General features: G+C 35.9%; 1 protein-coding gene across 4 annotated transcripts in view; it reads left to right on the forward strand.

Moving 5' to 3' along the window:
- Nucleotides 1–21,562, forward strand: part of SHOC2 (SHOC2 leucine rich repeat scaffold protein) — an 87,741-nt gene that overhangs the window by 55,339 nt on the left and 10,840 nt on the right. For all 4 annotated transcript variants that reach the window (XM_070780820.1, XM_070780821.1, XM_070780819.1 and 1 more), the window contains exons 3-4: nucleotides 2,980–3,117; nucleotides 19,250–19,380. In XM_070780820.1, the coding sequence (XP_070636921.1) occupies nucleotides 2,980–3,117; nucleotides 19,250–19,380 (269 nt within the window). The remainder of the gene's footprint in view (nucleotides 1–2,979; nucleotides 3,118–19,249; nucleotides 19,381–21,562) is intronic.

Consider the following 21,562-nt stretch of genomic DNA (forward strand, 5'->3'; position numbering starts at 1 on the left):
TTCTGGCATGAAGAGTATTAGCATCCAAATTTTATTTTCCCCAGTTATCATTTATTCTTTCAGTTAACATAGTGCTGTGTGCTAGATACTACACAATATGCGGAGGAGATAAACAGCTGCTTACACTTTGAGGCTTTTATTAGAGAATTGTTCTGTTTATCATTATGTAATACTTTGTGTATCTCTGATAATTTTCCTTGTTTTGAAGTTGGCTTTGTCTGAAATCTGTGTAAATATTTCAGCTTTCTTTTGATTAACATTAACATTGTATTTCTCCATCCCTTTATTCTTAATCCACCTGTGTCTGTAAAGTAGGTTTTTAAAAGACTGTACTATTTAGTGGGGTTGGGGGCAGGGTCTTATTTCTTAAGTTCCTTCTGATAGTCTCTGTCTTCTTGCATTCACTTTCATATTTAAAGTATTTATTGATTTAGTTGGATTGATATCAACCATATTTGGAACTGTTTTCTATAACTTGTTCTCTATTTTTTATTTTTTTTGGTCTTACATCATTTTTCTGCATTATCTGGGTTTAACTGAGCATTTTGTATTATTTCATTATTTCTCTCCTTAGCATATCATTTATACTTGTATTACTTTTTTTTTTTCGCTTGTATGTATGTTTGTGATTGCCCTGGAGTTTGTGGCATAAATTTACAGCTAATTTAAGTCCACCTTCAAATAACACTATACCACTCAGTGTGGTAGCTTATAACAGAATATTCCCAGTTCTTCTCTCCTGTCCCTTATAACACTGCTGTCATTCATTTCATTTACCCTTAATCTATAGTTACCCAGTATATTGCTGCTCTTCATACTTTTAACAAACTGTTATCTGTTAGATCAATTAAGAGTTTAAGAATATAAAAGATTTTATCTTATTCCTTCTCTATTGTTCTTTTCTCCATGTAGAGCTAAGTTTCTGACTTACATCATTTTCCTTCATTCTGAAGAACTTGTTAATTTTAATATTTCTTTACAGACAGGTCTACTGGTGACAGATTCCCTCATTTCTGTTCATCTGAGAAGGTCTTTATTTCTCCTTTACTTTGAAGGATAATTTCATTGGGTACAAACTTTTAGGTTGGTGATTTTTTTTCCCTCAACACTTTGTAAGTATTCTATTCCATTCTTTTCTTGCCTGCATCATTACTGAAGAGAAGTCCAATGTATTTACCTTGTTCCTATATAGGTAAAGTTTTTTCCCCACCTCTGTCTTCCTTCAAAATTTTATCTTTGATTTTCTGTATATGATTTTGAATATGGTATGCAGGGTGAGAATAGGAGGGGACTTTTATCTTCACTCTGAGAACCTGTGGTGGGGCTCCTGGAGGTAAAGCACAAGGATTCCAATTTTTCCATATCCTTGCCAACATTTGTTTTGTTTTGTTGTTTGCTTTTGTTTACAGCCATCTTCAGGGGTATAAAGTAGTATCTCATCTAATTGATTTGCATTTTTTAATGATTAGTGATGTTGAGCAGCTTTCATGTGTTTATTGTTTATTTGCATATCTTTGGAAAAATATTCAGTTTCTTTACACACTTTTAAATTGGTTTTTTTGGTTGCTGTTGAATTATGGGAGCTCTTTATACATTTGGGCTGTTAATCCCTTCCCAGATACATAATTTGTCAATATTTACCCCTATTCTATGGGTTGCCTTTTCATTCTCTTGATAGTGTCCTTTATACAAATAAGTTTTCAATTTTGAAATCCAGTTAATCTGTTTTTTCTTAGTTGCTTAGGATGTGTCAGAAATATGCCCTACACCCATTTTTTAGTTTTATGCACTTTTACTTATCTTACTTGCTCAGTATTTCCAACTTCAGTTCAGTTAAGTTCAGTCACTCAGTCGTGTCCAACTCTTTGTGACCCCATGAATTGCAGTATGCCAGGCCTCCCTGTCCATCACCAACTCCCGGAGTTCACTCAGACTCACGTCCATCGAGTCAGTGATGCCATCCAGCCATCTCATTCTCTGTCCTCCCCTTCTCTTTCCCCCAATCCCTCCCAGCATCAGAGTCTTTTCCAATGGATCAACTCTTCACATGAGGTGGCCAAAGTACTGGAGTTTCAGCTTTAGCATCATTCCCTCCAAAGAAATCCCAGGGCTGATCTCCTTCAGAATGGACTGGTTGGTTCTCCTTGCAGTCCAAGGGACTCTCAAGAGTCTTCTCCAACACCACAGTTCAAAAGCATCAATTCTTCGGCGCTCAGCCTTCTTCACAGTCCAACTCTCACATCCATACATGACCACAGGAAAAACCATAGCCTTGACTAGACGAACCTTTGTTGGCAAAGTAATGTCTCTGCTTTTGAACATGCTATCTAGGTTGGTCATAACTTTCCTTCCAAGGAGTAAGTGTCTTTTAATTTCCAACTTCGCCCCTCCCCCCCAAAAAGGAAAAATCATGAGAGAGCCGATCGAGCTTTTATAAATAAGTTTTTGAAGACAGAAAAACACTAAGAATAATCTAAATTGCCAGTACTGTCCTTTCAAACAGAATGAGGAGAAAAATACCTTATTTTGTATCCTTTTGGAGTAATATTAAATTGAGAAGCAGTTTTTGATTTCTAACTCTTACTTTACATTTTGAGGTAAGGTGACCCTCAAGATCTATCTGATATTATTGTGTTGAATTTGATTTAAAAATTAGTAAGCTCTTTTTGAAGTATAGAATATACAAATGTCAATGTGGTTAAATTGGTTAATTAAAAATATATAATATTGGTTGATAATGATTTACAGTCAACATGTTAATGTTATCAATATCATTTTCTTTTTTTCTTTAGGTATAATTGACATAAAACCATATATTAGCTTCAGGTGTACAACATAGTTCAGTATTTGTAAGATGTCATTTTCAAATAAGAGTTTCAGATTTTGTTTAACTTTTATTTTGTGAGAAAAAGTATAGTTATGATATAAAATGTTTTATCTCCCAGAAATTCTTACATTTTTATGTTGATCAATTTACAGGTGAATTATGTAACCTCATTACGCTGGATGTAGCTCACAATCAACTTGAACACCTTCCAAAGGAGATTGGAAACTGCACACAGATAACCAACCTTGACTTGCAGCACAATGAATTGTTAGACCTCCCAGATACTATTGGTATGAAAAGAGAAAGAAGATACTGTTAATCATTTATAACTACTTGGACATTAAAATCTATTTCAATAATAAAGTTAAAAGATTAAAATTCAGCATTGTTGAAGTGGTAAAACTTCTAAAAGATAGTATTTTAAAATAATTTTTTATTTCCATTTCTAGGAAAGGAAAGTAAGTTTTAGGAAATGAGCTCAGTTAAATTGTAAAGAAGGTAGAATATTGAGTAACGTCTATATGTTCTATAACTCTGTGCTTAAATTGCAGAATGGGTGCATTCTCTGTTTTTGCTTATTTCAGAAATGTTGCATGCTCTTGTATAGGGTGTGGTCCCTTCTGTGCTAAAGTAGACCACACTGAAAAAATAAGATCATTGCTGTTTAGTTTTTAAAACATGGCAAGTACATTTTAAAATTTGCTCATCTGTAATATCGAGGGATTAAAAGAAAAGATGTCTCAAAATGCATAATGTGTTTTGAAGACATAGTCAAACTACAGAAAGTTGATGTGTTCCATATTTATAAATTCTTGTTTATATTTCTGAATGCCCCAAAATTTATACAAACAATAGAGGGAATTTAAAAATTTTTGGATGCTTTTAGTTATCACTGTGGTATGAGGAAACTATTAGGTTTATTTTAAAAAATTACTCTGTACTTAGTTTATATAATTTTAGTAATGAATATTTATAAGGTTCTATTACTAAATTGCATGAGGCCTATGATGTTATCTTTCTCCAGAAGAATTTTTATTTGCTTCTCTCAGGTACCTAGAGTAACTAACCACTTTAATCCATCCGTGTTCTAAGGGTTGTGATTTTTCTGGTCCTCTCAAGTGATTCAGAGGCAAACTGCAGAGTAATTGGAGGGCCGTTTTAATTCTGATTGACCCCTCATACTAGGGTGCAGCCCTGTAGGGTCCTAGTTGATGCTGATTACTAGACTCCTCACCCTTGGCAGGCTCTAGATTTTGACTCTTGGCAAAACATGCCTTCGCCTTTCAGTTACATCTTCTGTTTGGGAGAGCGCTCTTAGGACAAAAATCTCCCGTGCTTTGCTTGTTTCTGGGTTCCCAGCTGGTTTCCAGCCTGGTTACTGCTAGTCATTATCATATTCGTTTTCTGATTTTTGTTTTAGAAGTGTTCTTAGTTTTCTGCAATGGGAGGGTTTGCTTGAATTACCTTGAATTACTTTCTGCTTCATTACTTGAAGCAGAAACAATTGTAGCAGAATTTTTTTTAATGTTACAGTAGACTGTCTCTGGTAACGTAACAACTATTCACAGAAAAGTTAATCTGAGACTTCTTCAGATTATAATAGCTAGCCATTAGAACCTGTATCTTTCTGATTCTTGTCCCCTAGAGTCTAGAACAAAAAGACAGAAAAACACAAAATAAATGAAAAAAGTCATGGGAGACAGGACTAGAAGTTCTAGAAAGAGAATAGAGGTAAGACAATGAAGCTGTAAAATATAACTTAATACTGTTTCCCTGAATTTGACAAAAACCCAGATAATAAGATTGAAATTTCTTACCAAGATGAAATAATGAAAAAAGATACATTCTGGTAGGAGTTTTAAAAATTAAGTTTGCTAATTTTTAATAAACGATATGGGCTTCTCTGGTGACTCAGCAGTAAAGAATCTGCCTGCCAGTGTAGGAGACCCAGGTTTGATCCTTGGGTTGGGAAGATCCCCTGGAGAAGGAAGTGGCAACCTACTCCAGTGTTCTTACATGGGAAGTCCCATGGACAGGGAAGCCTGGAGAACTGCAGTCCATGGGGCTGCAAAAGAGTTGATCACTACTTAGCAAATAAACAATAATAAGAATAAACAATATGTTCATGTGTAATGTTATAAAACCTTTGTCTAGTTTCAGTTTCAGAGTAATGCTGACTATATATAGTAAGTTGGGAAGTTTTCCCTACTCTTCAATTTTTGGAAAAATTTGTATAAATTGGCATATTTCTTATTTGATAAAGTTCATTGATACAGCCACCTAGTCAGAACTTTTGTTTGTTGGAATGTTTTTTAAAAACAATTTCAGTTTTTTTGATAGACATAGAGCTATTTAGGTTATCAGTTTCTTCTTGAGAAAACTTGATCATTATTTGTGTCTTTCATAGAATGTGTTCATTCCATTTACGTTGTCACATTTAATGGGGATAAAATTGTTCATAACATTTGCTTATTATTTCAGTGTCTATAGAATCTGTGGTAATGCCATTTTTCTCTCTTCTGATATTGGCAATTTATATCTTCTCTCTTTTCCTAATCAGTCTGGCTAAAGGTTTATTAATTTTATCAGTTCATTGATTGTCTCAAAGTATTGATTTTACTCTATTTTTCCCTTGGTTTTTATTTCATTGATTTCTACTTTGACCTTTCTCATTCCTGTTTGTCTGCTTACTTTGATTTTATTTGCCCCTTTTCTAGTTTCTTATAGTGGAAGATTGAGATTATTGATTTAAGACCTTTCTTCTCTTCTCAGAGAGTCAGTTCAGTTCATTTCAGTCGCTCAGTCATGTCCGACTCTTTGAGACCCCATGGACTGCACCACGGCAGGCCTCCCTGTCCATCACCAACTCCCGGAGTTTACTCAGATTCATGTCCATTGAGTCAGTGATGCCATCCAATCATCTCATCCTCTGTTGTCCCCTTCTCCTCTCATCCTCAATCTTTCCCAGCCATTTAGTGCTATAAAATTTCCTCTTACATACCACTGACAACATCCCACAAATTGACATGTTGTGTTTTATTTTTTGTTTTGTCCAAAATGCTTTCTAATCTGCCCTTTTGTTTTCTATGATCTATATGTTACTGAAAAGTTTGTTATTTAGTTCCCAACATCTAACAATTTCCCAGGGGTCTTTCTGTTACTGATTTCTAATTTCATTGTGGTTGAGAACATACTTTGTGTGACTTGAATCATTTAAATATATTGAGACTTATTTTATGGCTCAGTGTATGGTCTATCTTGATAAGTATTCCATGTGCAATTGAATATGTATTCTATTTTTGTTGAGTAGAGTAATGTGGATGAGGCAGTCAGTGAATTTATTGTGCTGCTAGCCCTTTTTGGTCATTTTTTCCTCCCAATTTTTATTAGTTATATTGTTAGGACATGCAACATTTATGGTATATCTTGTTAAGCCAGTCTCTAGTTTAGTCTTAATTGTTCACTAACAGTGCTTGCTGCTATAAAATTAAAGGCCATAGTTGTTCAAGTTATTTCTTGGTTGGTTAAAGTCAGTCTTACAGTAATTTTCTCTGAAATCGTTCGTAAACAGTGAAAGTGAAGTCGCTCAGTCCTGTCTGACTCTTTGTAACCCCATGGACTGTAGCCTACCAGGCTCCTCCATCCATGGGATTTTCCAGGCAAGAGTACTGGAGTGGGTTGCCATTTCCTTCTCCAGGGGATCTTCCGGACCCAGGTATTAAACCAGGGTCTCCCACATTGTAGGCAGACGCTTTACCATCTGAGCCACCAGGGAAGACTTATTAGCAGTAGTTTTTGTATGTTTGTAAGCTTTATATTTAAAGAACTCTTTGATGGATATAAAAATCATTGGGTTCAACTTCCTTTCCTTGAACATCTCAGGAGACCTAAAAGGTAGCTCTTTTGTCTTCTAGAACTGAATATGCAACAGTATGAGGCTGGTCTAATTGTTTTTTTCTCATTATAATGACTTAATGTTTGTCTCTGGCCACCCAAAGGGTTATTTCTTTATTTCTAAAGTTCAAGAACTCTATTATATTTCTAAGTGTTAATCTTTCAGGTTCCCATTTCCTTGGGATACTCTGAACCAGTTCAGTAATACAGGTTTAATTTTTACTTCAGTATAAATCACCTATTGACGTGTTTACTTTGTTGTATGTTCTTATGTTGAAATACGTAAGTTTGCTGATTTTAAATAAGAAACTGATTTTGATAGTAAAGGAGAAAAGAAAGAATAATGCATTTTAACATGATCACTTTTCAGTGAATGACACATAAAAGCACTTTAAAAAGAGACTTCTTTTATAAACATAAAGGCTTCTCAGTCTTAGAAAAGTAAAGGTTGTTTACTCTAGCAAATCAGGTCAACTGAAATTAAAGATGGTTGAAATGTTATAAAGTTACGGCCTTATCCATCTCATTGACGCTTAATTATTGTGTATTTCCTAAGATACTATATGTGCAGATACTTTATTGTTCCTTGAGCATATCAGGCAAGTTCTAGCCTCAGGGTCTTTGTACTTCTCAGTTTCTCGGCTTAGAACTTTTTTTCCTAAATATACACATAATTTCCTCTACTCTTTCAACTAATCAAATGGATATATAGCGTTCTATAAAGGGCATGGTTATCAATTAGTCCTGTTCTTCAGTTCAGTTGCTCAGTTGTGTCTGACACTTTGCAACCCCATGGACTGCAGCGTGCCAGGCTTCCCTTTCCATTATGAACTCCCAAAGCTTGCTCAAACTCATGTCCATTGAGTCGGTGATGGCATCCAACCATCTCATCCTCTGTCGTCCCCTTTTCCTCCTGCCTTCAGTCTTTCCCAGCATCAGGTGGCCAAAGTATTGGGGTTCCAGCTTCATCATCAGTCTTTCCAATGAATATTCAGGACTGATTTCCTTTAGGATGGACTAGTTTGATCTCCTTGCTGTCCAAGTGACTCTGAAGAGTCTTCTCCAACTTAGCATTTGTGAAATGACTCAGGAAATGTGCATCAGATACTATTATCTGGGTACTTCGGCAGAGGATTTGAGGGAGGGGTCTGTTCCAGAAAGGCCCTGTAGAGTCCTGTTCTTACTCTCAAATATTCTAACAGTATTTCATTATTTAATATTTTATGCATGTATTGGTTTCCCTATCTTCCTCAATAACAATTGGCGGCGGGGGGGTGCAGTTATAAAGTACTAAAATAGTGTTGGCAAATAGAGAAAGCATAAGTCGTAGAGGATGATAAAGCAATCCAGTTATTAAGACTAGGGTCCTTTGGATTCACTTCCTCTGACAGAGGATAGCGTCTCCATGTATTCTTTCTCCTGGCTTTCTTAATTTTGCATTTCTATCTGAAGTAATTCTTCTGTATTTCAAGTGTGCTTGTTAATATGAAAACATTTGACTTCATTATTAATCTTGGGTAATTGACATGTTATCTCAGAAAAACACAAGTGCCTGACTTCTAACACACTCTACATGGTCAGATTACAAATATGTATTGGAAATCAATAAGAACTGAAACATAAATGATAATAAAAATTTATATATCTCATTTATAAATTTTTATAGTAAATATAAATAGGCTTTGATAGTTGTCAGCAAACTAAATACAGCTGTTATCCCAAGTAATAGCAAAGTGAGTTAAGTATTGTGTGTTGAAAGTTTTTATAATATTATAGTCATTTATCATATACTGTGTTTATTAAGATAGTTCTTTGCCTTTCTCCATCCCTCTTATCCCCCATGGTTTGATTGTATTGCAGAAGGTTGAGATTTGATGAGAAATCTGAACATGCAGGTCTTGATCTGTTACAAATCTCAACAGTCATAATTCACCTTTGAGATTCTCTCTCTCATCTATTGGAGAAGAGCAATTCACCCCAAACCATCAGTGACAAACTTAGCTGGAGTATAATTCTGATACTTTGCTTTTTTTTTCCCCCTGGTTTACTAGTTGAAAAGTATAACTTAAAATGAAAAACAAAAAACCCAACACCTGTCTTGGAGAGTTGATGCTAGTCCCATAGGAGTTGCCCTGTCTCTTTTCCCTGGACCAAAGAAACTTGCACTGAATTCACAATTGAAAATCAAATCTTTTATCACCTTACAGTTACTTTTCCAAAAATCGTTTTTAATTATTTGCCTTTTTTTTTCCTCACAAGTATATCCAGATATTTTTAACTCTTTTTTGCTTGAGATATAAATACTCCTAGAGTAGTTATCACTCTTTGGCAATAAGCAATGCCATTTACTTCCAGGCTGAGCAGTGCCAAGATCACTGACAACTCACACTGTAGAGAAGAGGCAGAAGGAACTGGGGAGATTGGCACAGCTGATTGCGGTTAAGTGAAAGAGTGCTCAAAAACATATTTAGAGTCTTGAAGCCTCAGATATGCAGATGACACCACCCTTATGGCAGAAAGTGAAGAGGAACTAAAAAGCCTCTTGATGAAAGTGAAAGAGGAGAGTGAAAAAGTTGGCTTAAAGCTCAACATTCAGAAAACGAAGATCATGGCATCTGGTCCCATCACTTCATGGGAAATAGATGGGGAAACAGTGTCAGACTGTATTTTGGGGGGCTCCAAAATCACTGCAGATGGTGACTGCAGCCATGCAATTAAAAGACGCTTACTCCTTGGAAGGAAAGTTATGACCAACCTAATAGCATATTCAAAAGCAGAGACATTACATTGCCTATAAAGGTCTGTCTAGTCAAGGCTATGGTTTTTCCAGTAGTCATGTATGGATGTGAGAGTTGGACAGTGAAGAAAGCTGAGTGCCGAAGAATTGATGCTTTTAAACTGTGGTGTTGGAGAAGACGCTTGAGAGTCCCTTGGACAGCAAGAAGATCCAACCAGTCCATTCTAAAGGAGATCGGTCCTGGTGTCCTTGGAAGGAGTGATGCTAAAGCTGAAACTCCAGTACTTTGACCTCATGTGAAGAGTTGACTCCTTGGAAAAGACTCTGATGTTGGGAGGGATTGGGGGCAGGAGGAGAAGGGGACGACAGAGGATGAGATGGTTGGATGCCATCACTGACTCGATGGGCGTGAGTCTGAGTGAACTCCGGGAGTGTGTGATGGACAGGGAGGCCTGGCGTGCTGCAATTCATGGGGTCGCAAAGAGTCGGACACAACTGAGCAACTGAACTGAATTGAACTGAAAGCCTTCTGAGGTCTCCAGTGGTTTTATGAAATCAGGGAGAGGGGGATCTGAAATAGGAAAAATTTTTTATTTTCTATTTCTTTTCAAAGTGAGAGAAATATACAAGAAGACTTTGCCTTCAAGGCTAGAGCACAGAATAATTCATATCTCATTTTGTTACACTGTGCTCTGAAGAAATGTTACAGTAATTATATCAACAAATAGAGTTTTAGTAATTGATTTTAGGTAATTACAGTTCTACTTACATGTAACACCTTTACTAGTTTTCTCTTTAATGGTGGTATTCTTTTGAGTTTTTGACTTTTAAGAATATTTTTTAATAAGTTTACTTTTAATTGGAGGATAATTGCTTTACACCATTGTGTTGGCTTTTACCACACAACATGCTGCTGCTGCTGCTGCATCGCTTTAGTCATGTCCGACTCTGTGCAACCCCATAGATGACAGCCCACCAGGCTCCCCCGTCCCTGGGATTCTCCAGGCAAGAACACTGGAGTGGGTTGGCATTTCCTTCTCCAATGCATGAAAGTGAAAAGTGAAAGTGAAGTCGCTCAGTCGTGTCCGACTCTAGCGACCCCATGGTCTGCAGCCTACCAGGCTCTTCCGTCCATAGGATTTTCTAGGCAAAAGTACTGGAGTGGGGTGCCATTGCCTTCTCCACCACACAACATGAGTTAGCCATAAATATGCATATGTCCCTTCCCTGTTGAACTTCCACCCCATCCCACCCCTCTAGGTTGTCACAGAGTACTATGTTGAGCTCCCTGTGTTATACAACAATTTCCCATTAGTTATCTGTTTTACATATGGTAATGTTTATGTTTCAGTGCTACTCTCTCAGTTCGGCCCACCTTCTCCTTACTCCGTTGTGTCCAAAGTCTGTTCTCTATGTCTGCGTCTCCATTACTGCCCTACAAATGTTTATTGGTACTATTTTTCTAGAGTCCATATATGTACGTGTTAATATACAAGAATTTGTTTTTCTTTTTCTGACTTACTTCACTCTGCATATAGGCTCTAGGTTCATCCACCTCACTAGAACTGACTCAAATGCTTTTCTTTTTATGGCTAAGTAATATTCCATTTCATTTGTCATTTATCCATTCATTTGTCAGTGACATCTAGGTTGCTTCCATGTCCTGGTTATTATAAATAGTGCTGCAGTGAACATTGAGGCATATGTGTCTTTTTCAGTTATGATTTTCTCAATGTATATGCCCAGTTGGGATTGCTGGGTCATATGATAGTTTTATTCCTAGTATTTAAAGAAATAGCCACACTGTTTCTCCATAGTGACTATATCAATTTACATTCCCACCAACAGTGCAAGAGAGTTCCCTTTTCTCCACACCTTCTCCAGCATTTATTGTTTGTAGATTGTTTTGATGACCATTCTGACCAGTGTAAGGTAATACCTCATTGTAGTTTTGATTTGAATTTCTTTAATAATGAGCAATGTAGAGCATCTTTTCATGTGTTGGTTGGCCATCTGTATATCTTCGTTGGAGAAATGTGTGCTTAGATCTTCTGCCTACTTTTTGATTGGGTTGTTTGCTTTTCTGGCATAGGGCTGCATGAACTGCTTGTATATTTTGGAGATTAATCCTTTGTTAGTTTAATTTATGATTATTTTCTCCCATTCTGAGGGTTGTCTTTTCATCTTGGTTATACTTTCCTTTGTTATGCAAAGCTTTTAAGTTTAACTAGGTCCCACTTGTTTTTGTTTTATTTCCGTTTCTCTAAGAGGTGGTCAAAGAGGATATTGCAGACATTTATATCAGAGTGTCTTGTCTCTGTTTTCCTCTAAGAGTTTTAGAGATCCTGGCCTTACATTTTATATAACTTTTAAGTTTATTTTCAATTTATTAGTTTAATGTTTCTGGAAAAAAATTGTACCTTTAACAATATTTCATTGTTAGAACTTGTATGCCTTTTCTAGTGATTTTTTGCTACTTTGTTAAAATAAGATAAAGACTGTTTGAGTTAGAGGCTTACTCAAAAGTTACACTAAATTAACCTAAAAATGCTGATTTCTTTTGCTGAAATTGAAAGCATTAATTTTAATTCATAGCCATTTAATGTTTCCATATTTTAAAAATCTGACAGCATAAGAAAACAAGCTGTCAGATTCAGAACACAGAGCAACTTACTGTCAAAGTTAAGCACTTAGAAAGCTAAATGCCAGTGATTGACAGTGATCAGCCTACATTTATAAGCGTTGGCAACATTGATTTTATTTCTTAGTCACAGTGGCTCAATATTAAAGCAAGCTGTGGCTTGATTTCTAGGTTGCAGTTTACTTTGTGGTTAAAACCACTTACTGAAAGAGGCTAGAGTTGAAACCACTGCAGGGGGTGAATCACAGTAAATGCCAGACTTCTCATGTCAAGTTTTTTTTTTTTTTTTCTGGCATAAGACAGTGTTGATATTTCATCGTTAATTTTTTTTCACCTTTTTTATTTTGCTGAGAGTAGTGCATTTTGACAAAATGTGGATGACTCTGAGCATACCATGCTCTCAAGAAAGTGACAAGTCCTTTGCAGATGTTAATTGCTTCATCAGAATAGCATATTCTCATAGAGTACAATTTTTAAAGTTCATCCTCTTCAATCCCACTGGGGGGGTGGGTGGAGTTCAGGCATTTCATAGACCTGTTGGTGAATGCTTCAGCCATTTTATTACCATGGAACAGCTTTATTACATAGGGAAAGCAGTGGTATGAAGGAGAGACAGAGGATGAGCTTCTTCTATTTATTTTTTAAGATTGAGTGCCTTTTTTATCTTCAACGTGGTATAGCAAATTAAAATTTTATCAAAAGATTTTTGAAATTCTTTGTACTCAGACATTATCACTGCTTATAGGAAAATTTCCATCTCTTTACCAGTCTTGTAGTGGCCATGGGCATGCGATAGGCAAGGAATAAAATATTGATACCCTCCCTCCTTCCCCATTTTATTTATTTATTTATTTTTTAAATTTCCCCTTGGCCCCGTCAGCCCCGCCACCCCGCTAGGTTCCATGGCGGCTCCTTCCCCCTTGGCCCGGAAGCAGTTCTGGGTCTCCTTCCCCATTTTAAATGGATGTGAGTTAATGGGGACTGCCCTTCAGTTTTGGTGGGAATGAAATTGATACAGCCTAATGGCACTGTCTGTTAAGATTTAAGATATTGCTATCTTTTGATACATCTGAAATATTTTCACATGTACACACAAGTATCTATTAGGACGTTCATTATAGAATTCCTTTTTAAATATTAGGAACAAATGCTGTCCATTGGGGATGATTAGATAATTGTATAATTATACATATAATAGGGTACAGTGGTTAAATAAAATGAAGTATATCAGTATTTACTCAACAAGAAAATATTTCTATGACCTGTTATTTAGGAGGAAAAGTGTGCAAAATGATCCCATTTATATAAAGACAAATAGAGAAACATTTTAAAAAATCCTGAATTTGTATATGTATAAGTAAAAGCTTATCCGGTCTCATCACTTCATGGGAAATAGATGGGGAAACAGTGTCAGACTTTATTTTTTTGGGCTCCAAAAACACTGCAGATGGTGACTGCAGCCATGAAATTAAAAGACGCTTACTCCTTGGAAGGAAAGTTATGACCAACCTAGATAGCATGTTCAAAAGCAGAGACATTACTTTGCCAACAAAGGTTCGTCTAGTTAAGGCTATGGTTTTTCCTGTGGTCATGTGTGGATGTGAGAGTTGGACTGTGAAGAAGGCTGAGCGCCGAAGAATTGATGCTTTTGAACTGTGGTGTTGGAGAAGACTCTTGAGAGTCCCTTGGACTGCAAGGAGATCCAACCAGTCCATTCTGAAGGAGATCAGCCCTGGGATTTCTTTGGAGGGAATGATGCTAAAGCCGAAATTCCAGTACCTTGGCTACCTCATGCGAAGTGTTGACTCATTGGAAAAGACTCTGATGCTGGGAGGGATTGGGGGCAGGAGGAGAAAGGGACGACAGAGGATGAGATGGCTGGATGGCATCACTGACTCAATGGACGTGAGTCTCAGTGAACTCCGGGAGTTGGTGATAGACAGGGAGGCCTGGCGTGCTGCGATTCATGGGGTCGCAAAGAGTCGGACACGACTGAGCTGAACTGAAGTAAAAGCTTAAGAGAAGGATCTCAATATGTACATATTGGATTACACACCATGGTTTTCTGGGCAGTAAAGTAAGTTATACTTATATATTTTGTAATTGAAAATTTATTTGGTGTGATAAGAGGAGTGCAATGGTTAGTTCATTCTCTGATATCTAAAAATGGGCTGCTTAGTCATTGGGTATCCCAGGAAAAATTAAAGTGAATATTTTTAAAAGAACTAATTTTTAGTCAGGTAGACCAGGAAAATCTGTTATGTACTTTAAAATCATGTCCAGTTAACATCTGTGTTTTGGAGACATGCTATTTTATAAGTTGAGAATGGGTCAAAGAAAAAAAGCTTTTAATGAGTCTCATATAATTCTGAGTTTTTACATCTTGTTCCTAATGGAAAGGAGGCCATATGGTGAAATATTTTAGCGTCTTTAGTAAATACGAAAGCATGAATGAAAGCCTGGTGTGTGCTTTGCACTGAAATTCTGTGCAAATTTCAGTAGAAATGCATAGCAAGCTCCCTTACTTAAAGGATTTTCAGTCTCTTGGGGGAAGTAACTAATCCATGAAACAACCAGCAATGTAGACTTTAAGTAAAATGCTAATGTATAATGAAAACAGCATGTAGCCATGTGTCCGGTTTAGAGGGAGATCAATAAGATCTTGATAGAATGGCCAGAGAAAACTTCATGAAGAAATATGCTGGACTTAGTATGGAATAAAAAATGCATTCCGTGAGCTGAACAGCAAGGACAGTCAAACAGCATGGAGGCAAGAATGAGCATATCATGCTTCTGTGTCAGGAGGAAACTAGTTCACTGGATCAGGGTCGATAAAATTCGCAAAAAACGATTACTTGATAAGGAGCCAATTGAGTTTGATTCTAGCTCTGCCATCAAGTCACTTCACATGTCTTATGCTAAAGTCCATTCTGAGTACTCTCAGATGGTTCTTATTGGTGCTGCTTGGGTATCTTTTTAATCTCTTGTCTTTTTTGGGGGGTGGGGGGGTTGACTGTCTGAAACTTGAAACCACCATGCTCTGTTTTTCCACAGCTTAGCTCATATCCTCACTGTATGGAGAAAATGAGCCTCACAGTGTAAAGTGTCCAAACATCTTACCTCTCTGTGTTAATATAAAGCTTCTCCATAATGTAAACTATTCATTCAATAAAAGGATGGTATAAAGATATCACAGTTTTTAAAATTAAACTGACTTCAGAATTACAGAATTTTTCTTTATCAAAAGGACATTTTAAAATTAAAAAATTATAGAAAATTAGGGAAATTCTAGACAGTTCAAAGAAAAAAATTTAATCTCTATTTCTATCATATAGAGATAACTTGAACTCTTTGCATGTGTATGTAATCATACAGATCATACAAAACACATGATTTTGTTACCTGACTTCATTTAATGTCATAACAGTCTTTCATATCTTACAAGATTTTTTGTAGAATAATTTTAATAGGTACAGAATATAGCAGACTATAGTAGTACCATAGAATAGGATTATCTTTTGAGTATCTATTTCATATCAGTCATTGTACTACGTATCTTACATACATTGTATTTAATCATTAGAGCAACCCTGTCAGATATTAGACATTATCCTCACTTTATGGATGAGGAGATAGACTAAGTTAAGTAACTTACCCAGGGACACGTAGATATAGAATATCCTTTGTTTTTGCTGTTACACTGTGATGCCTTCAATCTAAATAATTATGCATCAATTCTTAAACATAAAGGTTGTCCCCATTTTTTGCTATTAGAAACTTGACTATAATTTCATCATAAAGCAGATTATTTTTTGCCAGCCCAATTTCCAAGTAATATTTGTATCATATTTAATGTCATAGTGGAGAAAGGAATGGCTGCCCACTCCAGTATTCTTGCCTGGAGAATTCCATGGACAGAGGAGCCTGTGGGCTACAATCCATGGGGTCGCAGAGTCGGACACGACTGAGCAACTAACACTACAATGTCATAGTTCACTGATAGAAATAATAATGTTCTTGCACTTATTTTTAATCTCTGAATTCTCTGGAACTTTGGAAAGTGATCCAGTTCTCTGCTTGTTCCCCGCCCCCACCTCCAAAATTGACACATATCCCTGGAGTGTCATTAGAAAGACACTGGTGAAGCATCCTTATTTAATTTAGGAAGCACTGTAAAGACAAAGTTAACTTGTCTTTTCTAAGTGGTCGTTTTTACTGTTGCTTTTTAATTCAGTTTTCTGCCTGTTGGAAATCTTAATTAATCATAACTAGTGAACTCTTGACCCAGTTTCCAAACACTGTTATAAGAACGTAATGAAAATGAGTATACCATACCTCTGGAATAGTTCTAATTGCAGGAATTGAAATGATTGCTAAGGTTTTTTTGCACTGTAGTTGGCTAGACTTATGGTATATAGACTTATCAGAGTATTTTTGATACTAGTAACTAACTCTTAAAAATGTAAAGGGTAAAAATTAGCTCCATTTGGACATTTCTTACAATTTTGATCACTATTTTCTTCAGCAAGAGCTGCTGCTGCTGCTAAGTTGCTTCAGTTGCCTCCGACTCTGTGAGACCCCGTAGACTGCAGCCCACCAGGCTCCACTGTCCCTGGGATTCTCCAGGCAAGAACACTGGAGTGGGTTGCCATTTCCTTCTCCAATGCATGAAAGTGAAAAGTGAAAATGAAGTCGCTCAGTCGTGTCCGACTCCTAGCGACTTCATGGACTGCAGCCTACCAGGCTGGAAAGATGCAAATGAATATAACTAGATGAGGAATATGAGACAAGGTGACTGCTCTGCTAGGTTTAAGGCTTAACTTATTCTGTAGGCTAATACATGTTTTCTGTAAATATTGGAGTAATGTATCTAAAAGTTATTCATACAATGACTTTCTGAAAAATAGTCAAAGCAGAAATTCGAAAGAAATTGACAAACATCAGATAGTTGCTGAAAGTTGAAAGGCACCAAAATACTTATCTCCAAAATGTTGTGTGACACAGGCATCCACTTCTATACAGACCTACTTTGGAGATATTGTCGATTCCATCTCAGAGCACTTCAACAAAGCAACTATCACAATAAAGTGTCACACAAATTTTTTTGTTTGCCAGTGTATATAAAAGTTCTGTTACACAGTACTGTAGTCTATTAAGTGTGCAGTACCATTTTGTCTAAAAACTATACATGCCTTAATTAAAAATACTTTATTGAAAAAGTATCATTCAGATTATAGAGTAGCTCTTTTGATTTTCTTCAGTTATTTCTGGCTTTTGATTTAAAGTGAAAGACATGCAATTCTGACTTTGACTTGGTTAGAAGTCACTGTAGGGTCATTATTGGCTTAATTTCAATATTGTTGTATTTCAGGGGAGAGGGAGAGAGACAGGGAAGCAACTGTTTGGTGGAGCATAAAGAATATACATAGCATTTATCAATTAAGTTCACCATCTTAAATAAGTGCAGTTCATGGCACCCCAAAACAATTACACTAGTAACATCCAAGATCACTGATCATAGATCTCCAAAACAAGTATAATAATAACATAAAAGTTTGAAATGTAGCAAGAATTACTAAAATGTGACACAGAGACATTAAGTGAACAAATGCTTTTGTGAAAAATGGCACAAGTAGATTTGTTCAAAGTATGGTTGCCACAAACCTTTGATATATAAACACACAATATCAGTGAAGCACAATAAAGAAGAGTATAATAAAATGAAGTATCCTTTTAATTTCTAATACTGGTTATACTGTTGAATTTAAAACTAGAGGCTAACATTTAACCTAGCCCAACTAAAAAGGTTGTAGCAACAATTACATTGTTGAATCAGAAATTAACCAGCCATGACAAAAAAAAAAAAAATACATTGAACTAAATTCTCATTACTCATCTTTTTTGGTATCAAAATGAGTTTATACTATTTTCAAATTAAATTTGATTTAAACCTGTGATAGCAGATATCATCATATTCATCCATGTAGCTTATATATAGCTTACCATGGGTCTTGGCTATAGAAGTATAAAATGTCTGTTTTTCTGCTCTGCTCATTTTAGGTATTCAATAGTGACTAATATGCTCAAGCTGGATATGCTTAGATAATGAGAGACTGTAGCTTTCACTTTTGTTCATAAAAAATTATTTTGAGAAATTTTTAACCATCAAGTCAACTTTTTAGAGAAATTTTGGATTGTTTATATTTAAACTCATGAAAAATATTGAACCTTTCTGATCTCACAAAATAATTGTGCATCTCGTATTTTAAGTAATTATCATTTATTCAATTCAGTCGCTCAGTAGTGTCCGACTCTCTGCGACCCCATGAATCGCAGCACGCCAGGCCTCCCTGTCCATCACCATCTCCTGGAGTTCACTCAAACTCATGTCCATTGAGTCAGTGATGCCATCCAGCCATCTCATCGTCTGTCATCCCCTTTTCCTCCTGCCCCTAATCCCTCCCAGCATCAGAGTCTTTTCCAATGAGTCAGCTCTTAGCATGAGGTTGCCAAAGTACTGGAGTTTCAGCTTTAGCATCACTCCTTCCAAAGAACACCCAGGACTGATCTCCTTTAGAATGGACTGGTTGGATCTCCCTGTAGTCCAAGGGACTCCCAAGAGTCTTCTCCAACACCACAGTTCAAAAGCATCAATTCTTTGGCGCTCAGCTTTCTTCACAGTCCAACTCTCACATCTATACATGACCACTGGGAAAACCATAGCCTTGACTAGACGAACCTTTGTTGGCAAAGTAATGTCTCTGCTTTTGAATATGCTATCTAGGTTGGTCATAACTTTTCTTCCAAGGAGTAAACTTCTATCATTTATTACTTTGATGTTATTCAGCTGGGCCTTGTCTAAAGGTTAATATTTTATTTAAGTGTGCCAATACTTTCCAATAACTGATTTTAAAAATTGACTTGTAGCTGTGTATTTCATTATTTCTCTAAGACGGTGGACACAAAAGTGGCTTCAGTTTCATCCTAATTGGTAGAGTGTACTGTGTAGTTTTTTGGTACAAAAAGTTAGGGCTCTTGCTGAAATAGTACTTGAAAGTAATTTATAAATATTGCTTGATAATCGCCTGGGAGAGTGACAGGCTTATCAGATTAAAAAAAACAATTCCTTTTTTTTTTTTTATGTTCACAGGAAATCTGTCCAGTTTAAGTCGTCTTGGTCTGAGATACAACAGACTGTCAGCAATACCCAGATCATTGGCAAAATGCAGTGCACTTGAAGAATTAAATTTAGAGAACAATAACATTTCTACTTTACCAGAGGTAAGAAGTGAATTATGGTAAACTCTTGAAACGAGTCTATAACATAATGAAGGGAAGATTAATCAGTCTTTACAGCTTGGTAAATTTGATGATTGAGTTTGCTTAAATAATGGGTGTGCTGTGATACGTATCCCATCGCTGAGATAAAAAAATTCCAAAAAAGAAAGAGTAGGTATGTTTTAGCATACCCAGCAACTAGTAAGTTTGCTTATAGTTATTCAAGCATATTTTACTGTAGTATTCTAACATGAGAAGAATTATGGACTTAATGGATTGACTGAACTTTGCAAAGTCTTTTTTTTCTAATAATTAAAAATACCTTGTGTAGTTTCTAGTCTGGACCAGTTCACTAAAACTACTGTGACAGTATTTCACCTGTGGCAAAAGAGCACTATTGTTAGTAGTAAGTAGTAGTTTGGGATTAGGAATAGAATCCACAGATTGTAGATATAGCCCTGACAGCTAGACTGTTTGGATTTTTAAATTTCTGTGATAATGGTAATTCTTAACTTGAAAATGGGTGAAGTTCTACTGTTTAATGTCATCCTCTTTTCTAACAGTGATTCATATCCCATAATAAGGCAAATAATTAACACATTAATTAGATCTTGTTGGCATTCTTTTAGGGTGTGATTTATGAGTTTAAGTAAGACTGACCTCTTTTACAGTGTCATTATGTCTAAATGTAAAGACTAGGTATATACCAAGTTTCACCTAGTGAGAAATTTTAACATTTATTTATATATCCAGTCATATTGTCACTGAAGGGAAACATAATTATTGGGTATCTTAGGATAAAGACATGTGCTGAGTACTTTCATATAACTTTGTGACTGAAATAAGTCAGGATTTATTTTTGATAGGAGAATTATAAAGAAGACAGCTCTCTTCAGTCTGTTTATGGAAGAAGGGGTGTGTGTGTATATTTAAACATACCCATTTTCAGATAGAGAAGTATGGATGAAATACTTGATAGGCCTTGTTCAAACATTGGAAAGCATTTTTATTTAAAGGTAGTCTATGTGCTTTGGAAGTAGCATATTCTTAATGCAAATGTGTAATTATCTGCATTTATAATAACAAGAAAAACAATAAAAACCATTAAACAGCACTTAGATATTCAAGCTGGCAAGAAAAATCGGGAAAGTGATTTTCAAAGGGGGCTCATTATATTGCTGAAATCGGAGCTGGCAAAATCACTATATACTTTTCCATTTGAAGACTGTCTGCAAATGGACTAGTTTTAATGGATACCCAAAGACTAAAGGAGAAGGAACTTAATAAATTTAAGCCCATATACTCAAGGCATAAGGCTGGAAGCTTTACATGTATTATTTCATTTTTATCTTCACTGTAATCCTACTGATTATTGGAGTGGTCTCATCAAATAAAGAAATAAGACTTGAGAAGTCATGTTTTTGGCCACATGTGTCACCCTGAAATATTTTTTTCTGGGAATATAGTGAGAGATATATTGATTGATTAATTCACTGAAGCTTACAAGGCTGGTAAGTAGAAGATCTGAGATGGGAACCCAGATGTGTTTGACTCTGCAGCAATGGTCAGCAACCTCAAAGCTTCACAGTATGACCTTAGAATGAAAAGGTTGGAGAGCTGCCTTACAGCAATCCAGAATGTTTTCTTCTGCTTCTCTGAGTATTTAAAATGGTTTTTCATCCTTTAAGATTTCACTCACTTTCAATTGTCTTCTGCTTTTCCAGTTATTCCAGTATTTCTCCTTTTCTTTGAATTTAAATAAAGAAGTGACTTATAAAGTTACTTATATATATATATTTATTTATTTAAAAAATCTTTACTACAACCTATAAAACAAGACATCATCCTCTTACAAATGAATAGAACAAAGGTTCAGAGAGATAACTTGCTCAAAGTCATGAACTACTAAAAGATGGGACCAGGATTTAAAACTATTTTATAGCCTGAACCAGTGTTTCTCAAACATTAATGAGCATACAAATCACCTGGAAATCTTAAGATTCATATTATGATTCTGTGGAGGTGGGGCCTAAGAGTCCACATTTCTAACAAGCTCTCTGGGGATACGGATGCTGCTCTTCCTTAAACCAGACTTTGAATAGCAAGAGCCTATTCTGTATAATTTATTATTGATTATATAGAGTTGTATATTATTTTCTTTTTCCTATCTGTGTGCTTTATTTCT

Source organism: Bos indicus, chromosome 26 (assembly GCF_029378745.1).
Source record: "Bos indicus isolate NIAB-ARS_2022 breed Sahiwal x Tharparkar chromosome 26, NIAB-ARS_B.indTharparkar_mat_pri_1.0, whole genome shotgun sequence".
NCBI lineage: Eukaryota > Metazoa > Chordata > Mammalia > Artiodactyla > Bovidae > Bos > Bos indicus.